General features: G+C 31.3%; 2 protein-coding genes across 2 annotated transcripts; one reads left to right on the forward strand and one right to left on the reverse strand.

Moving 5' to 3' along the window:
- Positions 1-235: 235 nt before the first annotated feature.
- LOC130447392 (nitric oxide synthase-interacting protein homolog) lies at positions 236-5,868 on the reverse strand. Its single transcript, XM_056784187.1, has 6 exons — positions 5,533-5,868; positions 4,995-5,212; positions 2,809-2,924; positions 2,555-2,742; positions 2,356-2,464; positions 236-558 (listed from the first exon to the last, which is right to left on the reverse strand). Exons 1-6 carry the CDS (start codon positions 5,706-5,708, stop codon positions 487-489), a joined length of 879 nt encoding a protein of 292 aa, XP_056640165.1. The 5' UTR covers positions 5,709-5,868; the 3' UTR covers positions 236-486.
- A 1,145-nt stretch (positions 5,869-7,013) lies between these two features.
- Positions 7,014-15,759, forward strand: LOC130447802 (nuclear pore complex protein Nup58). Its single transcript, XM_056784825.1, has 6 exons — positions 7,014-7,406; positions 7,824-8,181; positions 10,136-10,310; positions 12,276-12,543; positions 14,240-14,561; positions 15,383-15,759. The coding sequence occupies exons 1-6, from the start codon at positions 7,146-7,148 to the stop codon at positions 15,604-15,606; spliced, it is 1,608 nt and encodes a 535-aa protein (XP_056640803.1). The 5' UTR covers positions 7,014-7,145; the 3' UTR covers positions 15,607-15,759.
- The last annotated feature ends 3,766 nt before the right edge of the window (positions 15,760-19,525 follow it).

The following is a 19,525-nucleotide window of genomic DNA, read 5'->3' on the forward strand; positions in this document are numbered from 1 at the left end:
TTCAAAGCGGAATTCATTGACTTTTTGAACATTTTTTTCATCTCCAATTGGGCAATTTTTTAGTAAATTCTCATCTTCAATCAATCTAATAATGTACAATAATAACCATTGTTTATTATATCTCCTTGTCTCAAAGACGTTATAATGTTGAATAGAGGACGTTTCAGAATCAACACTAAGTTTTTATTGAACTTTTCGAATGGAGTGAGAGGTCTTTAAAAACAAAAGTAGACACTTTTCCCACGTTTTCTTTACGCATTAGGGGATTTATTGATTAATGTGCTACAATGATTTATTTCTGTATTCTCCTCTCATATGTATTTATAATATTTTCCTTCACCAGTTTATTAGGACTATTAATATTCCATATTTTTTTTTATTTTATTAATTATAGTCCCAATTTCAATTGTCAATACAAGAGAGAAAAATATTTTCTTAGATATATTATATTTTACATCATATATACAATACTTGATAGGATTAAATTTAAGCTTGTAGCGCAGGTCTGTCTTGTTTACCATCTAGTTTTTTATTTGTGAGCGAATATCCAGTCCCTCCCTGAAATATATAAAAGAATTAACACTTAGTACAACTTTTACCTTAAAGAGAGCTCTGCAGAGCTTATAGGAAGCCAGTAGTAATGCTGGCTCCAGCCCTGCAGACACACGAACGTTGGCCTGGCCCCTGTTGTTCAGACGAGGCCATTCATTCTCGGATTTTTTTTCGGATGTATACATGTTTAAAGAACATATAATATGTACTATTAATGGTTAAGCGATACACCTATATCTGAAGCTTCTGCTTTATTGTTGGAACAACTAAAATTTGAAAATCCTTTTGAGTACACAAAAAGACACAAACCGTACGGATATTCGCCAGTGACAGGCGTGATGCGTCTACACGCGTCCGCAAAGCTAGCGTGGTGATCGAGAGGTATCCGGGCGGAGGTCACTGGCTTGAAAAATAAACGGGGCTCTATTCTCGCCAGTGCTGACTCAACTTGATAAACTGTTTACACAAGGCAAATACAAAGCCAGCGATGGTCTCATGTGAACTAGGCTTTCGTTTTTAGTAATTCAAAGTGAACAAGGTCTTGTTTGGAAGCAGGACATTCAAAAATGGCTCATAACTTCTAATATGACATATCATTTCCATTTCAGCTAAAGTTCTATCAAAAATCTATGTGAAGTGGTTATATTTTAATACTATATATTTACTAGTATAAAAAATAGTTTTTGACTATTTCCATTGATACCATAATTTGATATAAAATTATAGAGCGTGAAATTTTTATCAAAAACATTTTTTCATTGGCTTAATTTTTCTTAAGATAGGAACTTTCTTATAATTCAACAATATTGCATATTGTGGGAACGTGGATAATGGTAATATGCAAAGTGATACATAAACTTATGTGTGCTTTGCCGTTCAGCTATGAAATATTTTCCAGATAAGGAGCATATTATTGCGTATAATTTTTCTTAATGAACTTTTTTTAGATAATGCGCAACTGAGTTATTAACTGTCGTCACAATAAAATAGCACACACACTTCAAGGGGGTATTCTGGTCTAGAAGTTTGGAAAAAATCTTTTTTTTAATATTTTCAAAGCTTAGATCCTTAAAAATATGTATTTGAACAGATTTTTTTTAAAATCGCACTATTTCCAGAGATACATTATATTTTGTGACGTAGCGTCTAAGCCGGCCGAGTGAAACAAGTTATTCTACTGGAATTGTTTCTCTTTTTACTTTTTTTGAAGTAGTTTACATGATATCTCAAGTTCTATCTGACAGATTCCTTTGAAATTTGGTAAATCTCTCTATCTTGGATTTTAAAAGATTTGGAGTATTTTTAAAAACTCGAAAAGGTTAAGAAAAGGAGCAAAAAAAATTGATATTTCATGTTGACGCCATTTTGTGAATTTTTTTATTAAGAAATAAGAATTTTTTTGTTCCAGATCACTACAAGGGCTGGAATCATGTCAACCAGGGGGCACTGTTTTTTTGTAGCCCCCAATACCCAATAAATATCGTATGAAAAAATGGATAATGAAAATGTTTTTCATTTTTTTACGCTAGTTTTAAAAATCCCTAGAATTTAGACCAGGATCCTCAAGTTGATTGATGGGGCAATGTCGGGCATTAAATGAAAATCATTAATTTTGGAAATACAGTTTAGAGAGGTGGTACTTTTTAGTGCACATTTTCTCCTCTTTTATCATTTTTTAATCAAATTTTTTAAACATTTATAGCTGTTAAAATATTTACAAAAAACTGCTAAATACATTATCCAGATATCATTCAGAATCAAATAAAATATCACACATTTTTTATGAGCTTTACTATTACTTACCCTCTGCATAATAATTATATCCTTTTTGTGCAATGGTTTATTTGTTAATGGATGGATCATATCTTTTTTAATAATTTTATTGACACATTCCAAAGTTACGACATCTCCACTAAAAAATCAACACAAAATGTCACAATAAGATTTTTAAAAATTGATTTAAAAATAATCTATAAATTTTATTTCAATAATTTGCACTTACGTTGGTTTTAAAACTGCACATGGTACTGAATTACTCAAAATGTCATGGGTTATAGCACACATATATCTGTTTTCTTTTGTATAAATGGACTTTTTTTCATCTGGATCATTTACAGGAACAAATTTAACATCGATCAAATCTTTAGCTTTAAGGGGCTTATTAGATATGGGACAATAAACTACTGGATCCTGCAAAATATAAAATGAGGTTTTTGCTAAAAAAATTGAAGAAATGAATATAAAAAAATTACTTACGGGTTTTATCAATTCTGTTTTCTCAGCGCTTGGTGTCATGGTGGGAACCCAAAAACTAGGAAGGTCTTTATCTCTGCCTACAGCCATATTTGAAATTGAAGAAGTACTAGGTTTCTCTGAAAATACATAGAATAATACAAGAGGGATAATATATGAAAGTTGGCTGTTTGCATGTATTTATTTTAGTCTAGATTAGGAAAATTAGAGGAGTTTTATTGCTGACATCCTCTTTACAATCCTATGTTTACGAACCACTGATCACAAATAAAGATTGCTAACAAAAATTTTGCCTTGTTAAATCGCAAAAAAACCACTTTATTATGGGACTTATTTGCTTATAACTACAAAATGAAGCTTTGTAAAGAGAATTTCATACTTTACCTTAAGGTAAAATGGTCTAGTAGCCTAAATTTTAGGACTTGAAACTTAAAAAACTTTAAAAAAAATGAAAAACTTCTACTATCTAGTTTTTATATATTTATTGACTTCTCAAGAATATGAAAAAATTGTAAAGGAAAAATTTCAGAATTTCAATAAATTACAAGCCGGTAAAGTGGAGACAACAAAAAATCGGTGCCATGGTTGTTGACATGATTCCAGCCTTTATCTCCCCCATATTTTATTATTTCATTCACTATTTTGTCTGATCTTCCTGTTTTATTGTGTTTCAGTTTTTTGATTGTGTCATTCATTACATTCCACTTCCATTGGTTTTTGTTCATTTCCTAGTATTGTATCATTATCACTTATATCATCTTCTTCATATTCACTGTCTTCTTCCTTTAATAATTTGTTGAAATACCGACTCCATTCTGTTTCATAAATATTTTTTGTTGTTCGTTTTCTATTCTCTTTCTTTATATGTAGATGTAATTTTACATTATATTCATAATCATTTTCCAAGTTGTTCCTTTAGCCACTTTATTGTCTTTGTTCTTATCTTCTTCTTTCATAGATCGTAGCCATTTCAACTTAGCTTCTTTTTAATTTTTATTATACATTCCTACTCCTAGTACCAATGACTGCCTGCATTGTATTTATAACACTTTTCTTAATCTCTCTTTTCCCAATATCGACTTTTTAGGTATATTTTATTTCACCCCATTACAGACTCAACATCTCTATTGCATAATTAGCAAGTTTTGCAGCATCCTGAACACTTGACAATTTGGACTTTTGGCCAGGTTTTCAGTGCATTTCTCTGAAATAATTTCCTTCTAAGCAATTATTGAAGTCTACAAATCATACAAAGATTCCAAATTAAGGTTCTGAGCATTTTAGTTATCGCTCCATGGTACATACCCAATTCTGTCATAGAAAGAGACATATACATCCCCACCATTAACAGTGAAGTACAATGCTGCAATAAGAGATATAGAGATAGAATTAAATCCCAATCAAATGTGGTCGCAAGTGAGTTTTTTAAAATGATAGATAAGTGCGCTGCTTAAAACGTTTCAAACTGATAGACCTTTTGATTAGATTTCATTAAGTATTTATCCATGTCATCAAAACAGAAGAATATAGCTTAAGAGAGGAGATTTAATGAAAATATAAATTTTTTAAACTCATACCATTTACTTATTTTTTATATATATTAAACAGATTGTAAATTCCATGGAATTTTATATGTCTTTAGGGAGGTGCGATCTTAAACCTAGAGGAAGAATTCTAAAATTCCACTCAACCCAAATAAATGAGATTTTTAATATTGGATTAATATTTTTTTATTAATTAAACTTCATTTTTCAGGTTTATTTCAATTAGTTAGGCTCAAATTGTCAATTTATTTATTCTTTTATAGAACTATCGTTTAGATATTCACCATCCCAAATTCCTCTCCAGACTTGGCGTCCTTTTCTTTTAATGGAGGAAGACCATGTTACTAAGGGAGAGGTACATACAGACTACGATGAAGAGCCTCAACATGGAACATAGAGCATCTCGTCCAGGCGCACCACAGTGTTTTCATTGGTTGCATAGTAAACACCTAATGATTCCTAGCTGCCTAATCTTCTTTACTAAAAGGGTAACAGATAACTCTCTTACTCTTGGCTATTTTGGTGACAACAGCTGTCTCTCTAATTCAAAGAAGGAATTGACAATAACAAGTAATATTAATTAAATTCATACCAAATAGATTTTCAATCACATGGATAAATTGTGAAATTTACTTATTAACCTACCCGTATCTACTTCCAGCAATGATTTGCTGACTATATTGTTCTCATCTTTAAGGAATGAAGAAATTTTCTGATTCATATTTTCTGCTTCTTTTTGTGCATTTTTCTCTTCTTCGAATTTTTTTAATTTCTCATATTCCTTCAATTTTCGTTTATATTCGTTTTTCTTTTTTAAAATATATTCAAGTATCACTTCCTTATCAAAAAGGTAACCATCTTTCCTGTAATATTGTTTTATTTACAAATATTAACTAATAGATTGTGCATTAGCTAAAAATTTAGTGATACTTCTTACTACATTGAAAAAGTTCAGCCATCTTGGTACAAATATAAAAAATGATAATTTTAATGAAAATGGAGATACTACAAAAAAAATTGATATATTATCTTTCCAGATATCCCGTGCATTATAAACTAATATTAAGAGGATATTTTCCACATCTTTATTTATGTAAAAATTTTTAAAAACTTTCAATGCAACAAATCAGTAATTAATAATTCTGCAAATTTAAATTGAATAGATAACTTTGATAATACTCACGTAATAACTGGGTTCCTACACGGCTGTAAAGAAAGAGAACAGCAATCAAAATCTTTTACAGAGTCTTTCCCTAGTCTTTGAGAATTTGTCCCATAACCTGATGCTTTTGCATCTTTTTTCTTTTCGTGATACGTATAAACGGCCCCTGCAGTACAATTTCTTGCATGTCGTGTCATAATATATTTCTTATTCTTTCAAGCGTTTCCACTATTAAATAACAATAAGAAAGACACCAATAATAAAAAGCAAGTACAAATGTAAATAAATAATCCTAGTAAGTTCCTTCTTTTAGATTTCAAAGTAAATTGTCAGTAGTTTTGTTCTTCTTCTCAACTCATTTTTTTGACGTCTACCTTCATAGCACTTGGCCAGTGTGGTTTTCGTTTACAGTTAACCAAATACTAATCAAAATTTGACTATCGATTTATTGACCTAGTTTCTTCAAATTCATTTATTGCTTTACAGATTTTTGATAGATTAGATGAACTTTCATGATCGAAAATTTTACGAGTTTCAAGGGCGGTTTTAACGTAATTTTGTTCTTCCTGGAGTTTTCACAATTTTAACGCCACAGAACATACTTAAGGAATGTTCTATAGTTAACGCTTATTCAATTTTGGGTGCATTCCACTAAGCACTCACGACTACGATCTTACCCATTCCACTTAGACCAGCGCGTTATAAGCGTAAATCCAAGTTGAATGGCTTACGAGGCGTTTTGAGTTGTGTGATAAGTATTAACGAATGGCAAAAGCTTTAAGGAGTATGTGACAATTTGTAAGTCATTGATTTTTTTATGCAGTGGTGAGCTTTGAAAATCCCGCTAACTATTTCAACGCTCATTTTGACCGACCTCATGATAACGGCCGTCGTGAACGTTAGTCTAACATCATGAGTGACATTCTCACAACGATTGTAGTTACTATGTGGAACACCCAAAATGTTTGATCCAAACTCACACGTGAATCATGGCTTGAATAGCAGAGCGTAGCGTGTCGCGAATTGCGGATAAGATATCCCACAGTCTACACTCACAGGTTCGAACAATGCTCACAGTATAGTTCGCGGTCTTGACGCGTATCCACGTCTTGTAATTTTCTCAATCAAAGTTTATTTGTAGTGAAGTTCTAATTCGTTATTTTGAATGCAAAATCTTGGTGTCGAAAACACAACCTTCCATAGCAATTGCTACTGAGTGACCCGCAAATATGTCTTGTCTTGTTCGCGCCTGCGAGTCCTTTATTGCAGGACGAAAACTATAAAGAAACAATAAACTTTCGATTTGAGAATGAAAGTTGTACATAATAATAACTACAAGAAAATTATGAGAAAATGTCCGTTTTATTTTTGTCGAATATAATTATTTAAAAAAATTGAGAATATACATACACATTAAACATTTGAATTCAACCGATGAAATGGTAGAGTTTGAATTTGTCGTATCCGTTATATTTCAGGAAACACATTTGAACACACAGAACATACCTAAGGGTATATTCTGTGCTTGCACATTTCCATCAGATGTCAATTATTTTGAACTGGTATAGGTTAGATTAATTCAAAACTTTAAAAATTTATGCATTACTGAAAATTAAAATAAATAACCCTTTAATATGCAAAATCCAACTTTTGGTTTTGGTGCAAGTGGTACTCAGCCTGCTACTACGAGTTTATTTGGTACAACCTCTACTAACACTTCCGCTGGAGGATTCTTTGGAACTCAAAGTGCTCCTACATTTGGAACAGGAGGAGGACTATTTAGTAATACAGCTAATACTAGCACAACAACAGCAACCCTTTTTGGAACTCCAACAAGTACACCAAGCTTCGGAACTACCACTAATGTTGGAGGTTTTAGTTCTGCACAACCTACGGTATTCATAGTTTGTTATAATGAAGCATGAGTATAAAATATCACGTAGTTTGAATTAATATCAATATAACCTAAGGAATCAATGTTTTCAAAAATATACGAGTCTGTATTATTGTTATAGTTATCTATTCTTTGAATTAAATAGTCAAATTTCTTTGTATTCAAGGCATATAAAATGTTATTTATTTCAACATATATAATAGATGCTATATTTGTTAATGTAAAGTAAACTATTTTTATACTGTTTCTGGGGTTTGGTATATTTGGTTTTTTAAATAATATATCATAGAATGTTCATTCAATTAAAACTAGATGATGTTTCAATTATGATATTAAATGTTATTCTGATATTATATCTTTGTAATGAGTGGCTTGGTCCAATTATATCACAAAACTCACTGACTACATATTCCTATAGGTAGCTAATATTAATGCAGCACCAACTACTACACCCACATTCGGAAGTGCAGTAAGTTCTGCACCTGCTTTTGGATCTACATTCGCTACTGCTACAACATCTAGTTTTGGAACAATTGGAACCCCTGCACCTAGTTTTGGAACTGCATCTACAGCTGCAGCTACTCCAACATTTGGAAATACATTAACTGCAACATCTTCATTACCAGTTACTACATCCACACCTTCTTTTGGAAATTTTACCACTACAACAGCAGCTCCATCATTTGGGGCAACTTCTACTGCAACACCACTTTTTGGCTCTGCAGCCACAAGTAGTGCAGCAGCTCCAAGTACTGGTTTGGGATTTAATTTGAGTGGTAAATATTCAGTTTGAATTATTTCTTTAAATGTCATACTCATTCTACGGGTTCTTTGCCTTCTGGGCTAATCATTTCATCAAATAAAATTGTATATTTTATTATAAAACTAATTAATATAACAGAAGAGGTCATCTATAATAGATGTATAAAACTGACAGTGCAAAATTGGAAAAAAATGGCTCAAATTTGTTGCTAACAAATTGACAAAAAATGATTTTTTTGCTCTTGTCGATTTTGAAAAATCACTGTCAATGTTTGCTTTACAGGCTTTAGATCATATGGATTCTTGCCTAAAATTTGAAGCTGATCAGACCAAATTGAATTTTAAGAAAATTTATTTGTACAGATCAACAAGGCACTTAACCTGTAGGTCTCTATTTAGTTGTTGACTCTCTAGGTGACAACAAGCACTGCTACATTTAGCAACAAATTTATTTTATTTATTCTCTCAAATAAAATGGACTTTCTAGCCAGAATAGCAGATACACATTTGAATTTCCAAAAAACATTTTTTTTATTTGAATTTAGTATGGTATTACAGCTACTAATTAGCAACAAATTTGTATTAATTTGGTTTAATCTGCTTTGAATTTTAGTTAATCATCCATTCCACTTTATTATAAAATTAGCATTGATGGTGCTTTTTCAAAATCAGCAAGAACAAAAAAATTGGTTTTTTGGCAACAATTTTATCCCCTTTCTGCAGATTGCACTCACAGCTTTATAGAGCTTTTTTATGATGTATAAAATATTTGATACGTCACAAGTCGTCAGATTGATATCCATATGGAAAGTTGGTCAAAAATAAGACAGAAAAATGAAAATAAAACAGAAATGGACAATTTTTTCAAAAAAAAATCAAAAATAAATTATTTTTATATAAAAATCAAAAAAACCATTATTTATTTGTGCTTTTTTTACATTTATACTATTAAAATGTGATGCTTTGTTCAAAATGATGATTTTTTATTTATCAGCAGTTAAATTATATTACTATAATTTCTCTATAGACCAGGGTCGATAATTATGGTAGGATACAACCTATTAGAAAAAGCAGAGTATATGGAAATAATGAAGGGGAAAATAAATTACGGGTGATCCGAGTTCAGAAAGTGGGCGGGGTGAGTTTTTAAGGGTAAAAAATGTTTTTCTTTATCTCTGCCAAAACTATTAGTTCTACAGAAAAAAGTTAAATAGTAAAGTTCTAGGTAATCAAAAGATGTACAACTATTGTTCGTACACTTTTTTCACATAACCTCAAAATTTATGTGATTAATGGAAAAAACTATGTTTTGGTATTTTATTTATATTTTAACAAAAATTTTTTTACGAAATTTGGTGAAAACTTATCTTTCTTTGTCCTAAACATACTGTAATATTTATGATTTAAAATATTTATTTTGGCTTAATATCCAAAAAGCACCTTGATTTTCAATCAAAAAATATCACGTCAAAATAATCGATTTTTCTAAATATTTGGTGGGTTTTTTGTTCGCCGTACTTTCTAATGGTATGAAAAAAAATATACAATACTATAGAAAATTTTACAGGAAAAGCGAAAAAAATTTTTGTCCTTTATTGCTGAGCAGAGGACTAAAATCCCTTTCCAACAAGGTGTCACAAGGCCCCCTTTTCTTATTTAAAATTTTCGACGGGGTCCTTATAATCGAGGGGGATAATATTTTCATACTGAAATTTGTCTCTTTCAGGTTTTTTTCACATGGTACATAAAAACGCTAAAATTGAATTCACTCCATACATATGGACTGCATTGAATTTCACTGAAAACTATTTTTACAGTAATTATAGTCATTATATTATCATTGAAACAAAGACTGTTTATAATTGTACTTTATCAGGTTATTCAGACTACACCCTTCGACTTTCACTAGTTCAAGTAAATTTTTTTTAATAGTTTTTCTTTTAATATTCCATTCAACTTAATTTATAGCCACAACATCAGCTCCAACTACTTCTTCAGTGGGCTTAGGAGGTTTAGCCACAACACAGACAAAAATTGTTACCACCCAAAAAGATGTGACACCTAAAGATCAACCACTTCCGAATGAAATACACCAAACAGTCGAATCATTCAAAGAATTTGTCAAACAACAAAAAATCCATAGGTAAACTTCAATAATTTTTATTTAAAGTGAGGGAAAATGGAAGAAATTTATTTTAATTATTATTTTGCTTACTGTATATATTTATAAAAAATACTGAAATACGTCAAATTTCAAAATTGATACTCTTCAATGTAAGATTTTGGTGTACCCTTAACTTAAATGTCTGATTGGTATAATCCCTAATCCATCAATTGGAATATATGAACTTCTGTTACATTATTTTGGCGATTCTTTTTTCTGTATTCTAGTATTGTCTATTATTCATGCTTTTTCTTAATTTTATCTATTCCAACTTATGAAATTTTCAAATATTCAGGTTGGAAGAATGGTCTGAATTTCGCTAACTGTATCATTCTTGATTTTTTTTTTTTTCAGTTCAGCCTGTTGAGTTTGTTTCATGGCGAGGTTTTGCGGGAAAGAGGTTCGGGTTGTTTTTGGTTTGAATAAGGGTTTATTATGTTTAACTTTCATATAGCAATGATTTCACTGCAGGAATGGGGCTGTGGTGAATTTAGAGAATGGTAGAGTGATGTACACTGTAATTGAATGAGAAGTAAATAAGAAGTAAAGTCTTTTAAGCAAACATTTGTTCCTAGAATCCAGGTAGTTGGGTGGCAGGTAAAGCTGTCGTCGGTCATTTATTTGGTGGACAGGTTCACCAGGTTACAGGTAAACCGCAGAAAACCTGCAACATCGGCGATCGGTGAGGTACGATTTGTAGAGGGTTTCACCTCTATTTTCTATCATACAAGTATAAAAAGGTCTTTTTCCTGCAGATTGAAAAGTTGCTCGGGTTCAACCTAAACTACAAAAGAAAAAAAGACGGTTCCCAATAATAATTTTCTGAGTCAGCCACTGTCAAGGTCATAGAGGAAGTCGTTAACCAGCATATTTTCAGTTTACTAACATAATCAGCGACAGTCAATAAGGCTTCAGCAAACATAGAACAACTGGAGACCTACTGGCCTATGCCACTGACATATGGACTGAAGCTATAGGGAAATATGGGGAAATCAGTGCAAACCACTTGACATATCAAATATTTCCCGCGCATTTGGAGCTTGGCTAATGCTCTTCCGAGTTGTCTCCCGTCTATATCAGTTTTTGCAAGACTTACTGGACAGGCAGCCGTGGCTCACGTCGAGACTCATTTCTTGGGAGAAGTGCAAGCCTGTGGAATCAGGTATCTCCACAGGACAGGTACCAATTGAATTACTCAAGTGTAAAAGGGTGCATTCTCTTGTACTTGCTTTTTACAAAAAATAAAAAAAATAATCTAATGGCGACAGGAGAATTGTCAATGATTGCATTCTATAAAATAAGTTTGTTAGTGGCTGGATATAAAATTTAACATAACTAACTGACATTTTTTTGTATGGATAGCAAAAAAAAGTTGTTATATATGTTAGGGTGAAAGTATAATTCGGTGATTATATAAAATTACCAGTGAATTTGGTATATATGATAAGTTACTTCATATTTATCAACTTTACGGGTTAGTTTATAAAATCCCCAACTCGTAATGGGGAATGTGATAAAAAGTTCCTTAATTTCACGAAAATTCGTTCAGTTTGTTGCACAACTGCTTGGCACGTGACAACCACGTGGTTTCAGAAGTAGTTCTAATAATAATAAAACATTGAATAATAGCTGGTATACTTCAGCATTTTAATTCCAAATTACTTAACGACACATTTTAAATGGATTCAGCCAGCAAAAAAATCGATGTCTTCGATTTTTTTCATACTTTGGGATATCATTGAAATATGGCCACTTTCACGTTTTTTGATTTCTGTGTTGTATTTGTGCTCTAGTTTATTTCAAGTAATTTTCATTTAAGTCTGGTTAAGGAACACCGTGAATGATTCATTCCATTTGGTTTATCCACACTGTATATATTATATTTATATTTCCAACACCCAATATACTATAAGAACGATTAATAGTATTTATACTTGTTTGCAGTTCTGATATAGCAAAATGCTCAATTAGGGACTTCAGGAAAGTAGAGCAAGATATCATTCAGTTAACAACATTACTCAGTGAAGTAGAAAGCCAGTTACAGAAAAATCGACAAATAGCAGAAAATTTAAAATATGATACTGCAAGATGTTTGAAAGATGTCGAAATAGCACAGAGAACTCAAGATACACCTCCTGGTTTACAATACGAGAATATAGCACCCTTAAAATTTTTCTTAAATCTTGCTGATAAATTTGAAAAAGAAATGCAGGTAATTTATTTTATAACCGACAAGATTTATTTTTATTCACTTATTAGCAATCAAAACACATACATACATACATTCTTTAAGCTAATGGGAAGGCTTCATATCATATAAGCTCCACTATCGCTTCATGAGGTCTTCTCCAGTGATAAATCCTCTGTACCCGTTTTGTAGTCTGTCAGTCAATTTCTTTTTAGTCTTCTGCCATCTTGTAGTTCTATAAGTGGATGGAGTAAGGTGGTTTCATGGTTAGCCAGTCGATCATGATGTTTAGTGCTTCGTTCTTTTATGACATCTTTGAAAATATTGACGTTTAAGTCTATGTAGGTTTAGGTTTGACACATACCATGGTGCATCAATCGATGTAAGCCTTGTGTCTAGGTGTATTTCATGTTTGTAGCTTGTGGAGTGAAGGTCACGCGGATTTTGATTTGTTTCTTTTGATTTTCCATTTGCTCAACCACTTTTGGATATCATTTGGATTTGGATATCATTTCAATATGTCTGTAGAATGTCTGTGTCGTCGGCGAAGGTGTCCTAGTAGATCTGCATAACTGACAAGATTTAAAAATATCTTGGGGCTCCGCATTGTTTAACACTTTGAGAGAATGTGGATAGAGGTTTTGTCCTCTGTGCATAAAAATCTACACACCTAGCGTTTTTAGGTATCCATTGAGGCGACAGTGCCCTTATAGGAATCCTGTTAGTATTTGTAGATTGTTCTTTCTTAGGTTGATACATTCAGCAGATCTTCTCTGGTTATAGTTTTTCTGGAGAGTCTTTGCCTGTCTCAGCCCCTTAAATTCTCACAATAATTGGTTTTGCTCCTATCTACCTTCTTTTGAAATGCTCTTTCTATTGTTCTGTAGCTGATACCACAGCAGAATACAGGTCCCTTGAAGGGGTTTGTCCGTTTCCGCTTCATGGAGCTTATCAGCTATTTCATTTCCCTTCACTTCGGTGTGTCCCAGAATCCATTGTAGGGTAACTTTATTTTTCTTGCCTATCTTTTTAATTTTTCTAAGTAATCCCAAAGTTTGTTTGGATTTTATGATATTGGAGCTAAAGCTCTATTTACTGCTTGGCTATCGGACAAGATGATAATCTCCTGTATATTGAACTGGATACATTTTTCAATTGCATAAATATCTGCTTAAAAAATGCTTGGTGTGGTGAGGATTTCAGAGTGTTTTTTGGGTTTGGGCCCTTACCCATCTATTTCAGTTTTCGCTATTGCTATAGATCCGTCCGTTTACTATTTAATGGTATTTCTGTTCATTTCTTGTATGGTGTTATGATCCCACAGCTTAATATTGAAGTAAATTTTTTCTCAAAACTAAACTTTTTTAATGCATCATCCTGAGGCGTATTCCAGATTTGGTCATTATTTAGGGACGGTTGTTCTTGGGTGATTTCGTCTGTAATCATTCTAAGTGATGTTTTTTCTGTCACACTTTCCAGTACTATGTGGAGAGATGGGAGATTTAGAATCACTTCTAGAGCATCTGTTGGTATGATTTCATGGCCCCGGTTGAACAGTCTTTGTACCTTCGAGAGATTGTTCCTCGTGGTATTCAAACTAGTTCTATGACCCCAAACCACCGCCCCATATGTGATAATTGGTCTCACAACTTCCCCGGATAAAAAACCTGTAGGCTTGAAGATCTAATCTCCTTGTCTAATGTTTATGTTGATATTTCAGGTATTAAAAATACAAATTGAAGGTGCAGACAATTATGTTAAAAATCATAAAAGTTCCAATCCTCTGACACCTCAAGATTTAGCTGTAGGTATGCGGAGATTACACGAATCTTTTGTTGCTCTAGCTGGTCGACTACATTCAGTACACAGTCAAGTAGAATCTCAGAAAGAGGCCTACTTGCAAACAACAAGACAATTATATAACGATAATTCCAATCCATTTGAAAGTTTGTATAAACCAGAAGAAAGTTTTAAACATATTTTGAGTTATTCCCCACCGAAGGTTGCAACAGGCCCGACACCTTTCACCAATTTAGCTATAGGTAAGTTTGTAGTTTGTAGCTGGATATAAATATATATATATATATATATATATATATATATATATATATATATATATATATATACGAGGTGTGATAAAAAAAATACGGGGAATGAACTTTTATAGCAGTAATCAGCGCTCACTTATTCACCTATTCTGTCTCTTATCCTGATGTGTTTAGACAAGTTTAGACAATCTATTCCGATTTGTCAGTCTGCTACTATTTCAACAAGATCCTACAATGATTAGACTGGATTTTTTGGCCAGTAGTTGCGACAAAATTGTAAATAATGTCTATAATTTTTTGTCTTCAACACCCTTTTTATTAAACACCCTGTATAAAGGAGAAAATTTGAGAATATTAGCTCTAACAACTGGAAAGTGGAATAAAAAGGCAACTCAGGGAGTATTTATTCTTAAAAGACCTATCAATTGTGGACAGACAATTTTATTCGTCACAATTCCGTGACATTTGACATACTTTCTGTGAATATTATTTTGTTGATATGAGTTTGGTAGCTTGGATCCCATATAAGAGAAGCATGTTCTAGTTTTGAAAGAACGAAAGCATTAAAAAGTAAAAATATGGTTTTAACTTTGGCAAACTGCCTAGAATTTCTTAGTACGAAGCCGAGGTTCCTAAAGGCTCCACCAAGAATAATATTAATATGCTCAACAAAATTTAATTCACGATTAAAAGTAATACCAAGATTTTTGAATGTTGCAGATGTTTAAGTACATTATTAGAAATGAGATAATTAAATTACTTGGTCACCAATCCAATATTTCCATTTTTAAGTAATTTCAACATTTCATTTGTAGGTAACACTCAACTATTAGCTTCACAACAAAATCAAAGTACGATAGCTTATCCAACACCAACAACAACTTCATCTGGATTCGGTGGCGTAGGTTTTGGTACAAATTTTGGAGCTCAACCTGCAGCAAATGCAACACAGTTGTTTGGTTCATCTAGTTTGGCGCAAAATTCAAGTAGTTTCCAGTTACAAAAACCTCCAACGGGAAACAAACGTGGGAAGCAGTAACATGTTTAAAACAGCTGATAATTTTATTTTAATAATGGTGAGGATTATAATTACCAACGATGGAAAACATGAATACTAATAATTAGAATGTTTAAAGTATGGAATTATTTATTTTCGTAAAATGAACTGATTAAATAATTTTTGTGTATAATAGTTAGTATTTTAATCGTTTCCAATGTTATACAAATTCCCTACTTCTATTCTGGGTATGAACTCAACAAATTGTTAGTAGAAATGGTATCAAAAGAAGCCAGAAAATATGAATTGTTTAATCTTATATTAAAATGAAATCGAGTACTAATTTCTATTTTCAACTAAAATAACAATACTGAAGAGCAATTTTTTATGATATCAAAACTATTGCTGAAGAACATAAGTGATAATTGTATTTTTTTATAGGTTTATGTATAGTACAGTACATAATATTTTTTATCATTCACGATACACACATACACGTTATGCTTATGCACATGTGCATATGCACGTTGGAATCAAAATGTGAAAAATAATGTATACCTGTTATAAAGTTTTATTTTAATTTAAAAAATAATACTTGATACAAAGTGTTAAGTTGCTGCATGCACCATTTCAGACTAATATCCCTTATGTACATTTGCTTCGTCTAGTAAACAATGCGCCATATTCAAAATCGTTCTATTAAAACGTTCTGCTGTTCCATTCAACTCGTGTACATAGGCTGGACATTTATTTATAACTATGCACCTTTCTTTTGCAAAACTGTAAATCGTACTATTCAAATATTCCGTGCCATTATCACATCTAAAAAATTTACACTTCTACTTTGGATTTAATTACTTATACAATTTTACTGTAAATTTCAATAAATGAAATGAAATATTTTTCACCTTGAATTCGAGGAGTTTTAAACAGGCATCAGTATGAATAATTTCTAAAATTTCTTTGGCATTCTCTCTATTATTTTTAAATGCAACATTACTCATTTTATTTTCAATACACGTTTCAAATTACATATATTCAGATTCAAGTTTCTTTGAAATACCATTTAAAAGCTGATTATTGACAAAACATCTAAGTATTTAAACTTAACATGGCCTAACAAACGGTGCCATTTTTCTTTTTACTCATTATTTATATTCTTATTTGCTATTCAAGATATTTTTCTTTCAAATATTATCGTATTTGTAACTTATATTATTATATATTGAAATAATCAAACAGAACGAATTCATGCTAAATACTGGCGACTCTTGGAAGAGTCTCTTGAGGGCTTTTTCTTATTCTCTTAGGCCAAGTTGTACAAGATGGTAGAAGAGACTTTCCTTTTTTTTGTATGCCCAAGTGTTATTTATATAAGTTTGAATAATTTCTTCAATATTTCTATTTTTTTAAGGTTTTATTATTTTCGCGAGTCATAAGCTGCTTTGGAATCAATAAATAGCACGCGATTAGGTATTTCGTATCCATAGCAGTTAGTTTGATCTAGATTTTCGAAAAACAATTGTAATTAATAGGATAAAAATTAGAAATAATAAAATAATTATTAATAGAATCACAGATTTATTTTACAAACAGTTTCATGTTATTATACATTAAAAATAAAATAAAGGCAGTGGAATCCTTAGAAGAATCAGTACATTTGCTACAGGTTGCTTAATAAATAACGAGGAAAGAAAATATTTTTAATGAATAGTTTATCAGTTGTACTCACCTGTAGTTATCCCATTTCCAATTAAATTAAGATTAAATATTTTCTCTCCTAATGTAAAATTATAATAAAAAGAATGCGTTTGATCATTTATTTAATTTGTTTATGGAGGTATTGTCGCATTTGACTGGCCATCGTTTCCTAATTACATATTATTTTTCTTTTTATCGGTTATATCATGATTGGGAATAATATTAGTTTATAAAAAATCTCGGAATATCATACATTGTAAACTGCTACCAACCCTTTACTTTCTAATCTATCAATATCAAACTGGCATCAGAACCATCTATTTTACATACGTTTTGAGCTCTTCACTTTTTCGAAACCACTTTTCCTATTTTTATGATGGTTTAATTTATTTTTCTTCTTGTTCTTATTCTACTATATCGAGTGTTCCTTCTAAAACTTTTTTATTTCTTACCATTAGTACTATGTCACCTGCATATGTTACTAACTGCGCGTATGTTTATGTTTAAATCACATGAAAGTTGATGATTTTCTGTTCTATAGTATTTGGTCATTATGGTTCTGAACACATAATATTGTCGTGTGTCATTTGAATCTGGTGATCTGTAAGTTTCATGGCTGATGGACCAGTGATTGTTCGAGATTTTCTGATTTTTGCCTTTTGAAATACCGAAAGTAATTACGATTCCTGGAAAAATTCTTGGGTTTCCATTGATATTTTCCTAGAAAAATCAAAATTTCTTGCAAAAAAAATGGATCATTTCGCGATTTTCTGATTCCTGCCATATTCCTAGATAGTTTATTATAGATTTTATTTTAAAAAATTTTTCTGGCAAGAGCTTAAGAACCAAAAGTATATAATATATGAAAAGGCAAGAATAATCATCGATTTTCCGTAATTTTCTGATTCTTACCAACTAAACCAGTTTAATTCAAAATTCCTGCCTTTTATAGATTGTAAAGTAACGGACTCATGGTGAAAATTTTCTAAGACCCAGGTACACTTACACCCTTATGCTGCTAACATTTTTTTAGATCATTTTGTACCAAATATGTTTGATTTGTTTTGTTGGCAGGAAATCAATATATAAAATTTTAGCCCTTAGAACCTTTGCCAAAAAAATTCAGTTAATAAAATCGATGATAAACTATCGTTCTATAACCTATTTTTGGCCAGGAAAATATTAATGGGAACCCAAGGAGTTTCCACGATTTGTAAGTACTTCCTTATACTCCTTCAGTACTTCAAAAGGCAGGAATTAGAAAATCGCGGACAAACTTCGGTCCAATTGTTTCCGGTCTATGAGATGAAATGTTTCTGCAATAAAACCGGAGAGATTGCAAATTCTTCGACACCGATAGGTTCTAGACCATCTTAAAATGAAGCGTAAAATTATAAATGGTTGGTTGCAGTTCGCTATTCGTCATTTTTCTAATATGGTCAGATTGATTATAAACTAAAGATGTTCACAATCGTACTACAAGTCTACTTATTAATTGAGACATATATTGATAGGTGACTATCATGGTTTCAACTATTTTTAAGTGACTCATATTTACTAAAGTATCACTTTAAACGTTGTTGATAATCATATCAAACGCAATCTCAAATACTTAAATAATGGTAGAAGTATTTGTATCATCATTTATTTGATCATCTAGTCATGGCACCAAATTTATATGCTTTATATTGTACAAAAAAAAGGAATAATTATGAAAATGTTTCAAATATGTATTAGAATTTTTTGGAGTATAATTTAAAACAAAATCTTTATTGTTCTTAACTATAATACTTTTTAAATTATTTTCAATTCTATACTTTAATTTGAAAATGATTTTATTATAAAAATTTAAATAAATTTAAAAGTTTAAATAATTAGTAGATAATTCAAACATGTCATTTAATATAAATAAAAGAAAGTTACCAAGTCTGTTAGAATAGTCACGAGACTGGCAACACTGCTTGTACTAAAAGGTCTGCAGTCTGTAAACCTGACTATTCATACCCACTTTCTCAATTCGAGTCTCAATAGGAGTAATGTTACAAAAATAGAGCATAGGAATTTGAAGCAACGTTTTGAAATCAAGTTTTGTGTTGAATATAATGAAATATTTAAACGACCTACTGAAAAACGCACGGAAGTACAAATATATTTTGCACTCTGTCAAAAAAGTACCATATCACCCATAATAATGGCAACATTGCTTACAAAATCAGTGTTAGTGAAATTTTATTATTGTTACACTACTAGAAACTAACAA

This window comes from Diorhabda sublineata, chromosome 8 (genome assembly GCF_026230105.1).
Source record: "Diorhabda sublineata isolate icDioSubl1.1 chromosome 8, icDioSubl1.1, whole genome shotgun sequence".
In the NCBI taxonomy this organism is placed as follows: Eukaryota; Metazoa; Arthropoda; class Insecta; order Coleoptera; family Chrysomelidae; genus Diorhabda; species Diorhabda sublineata.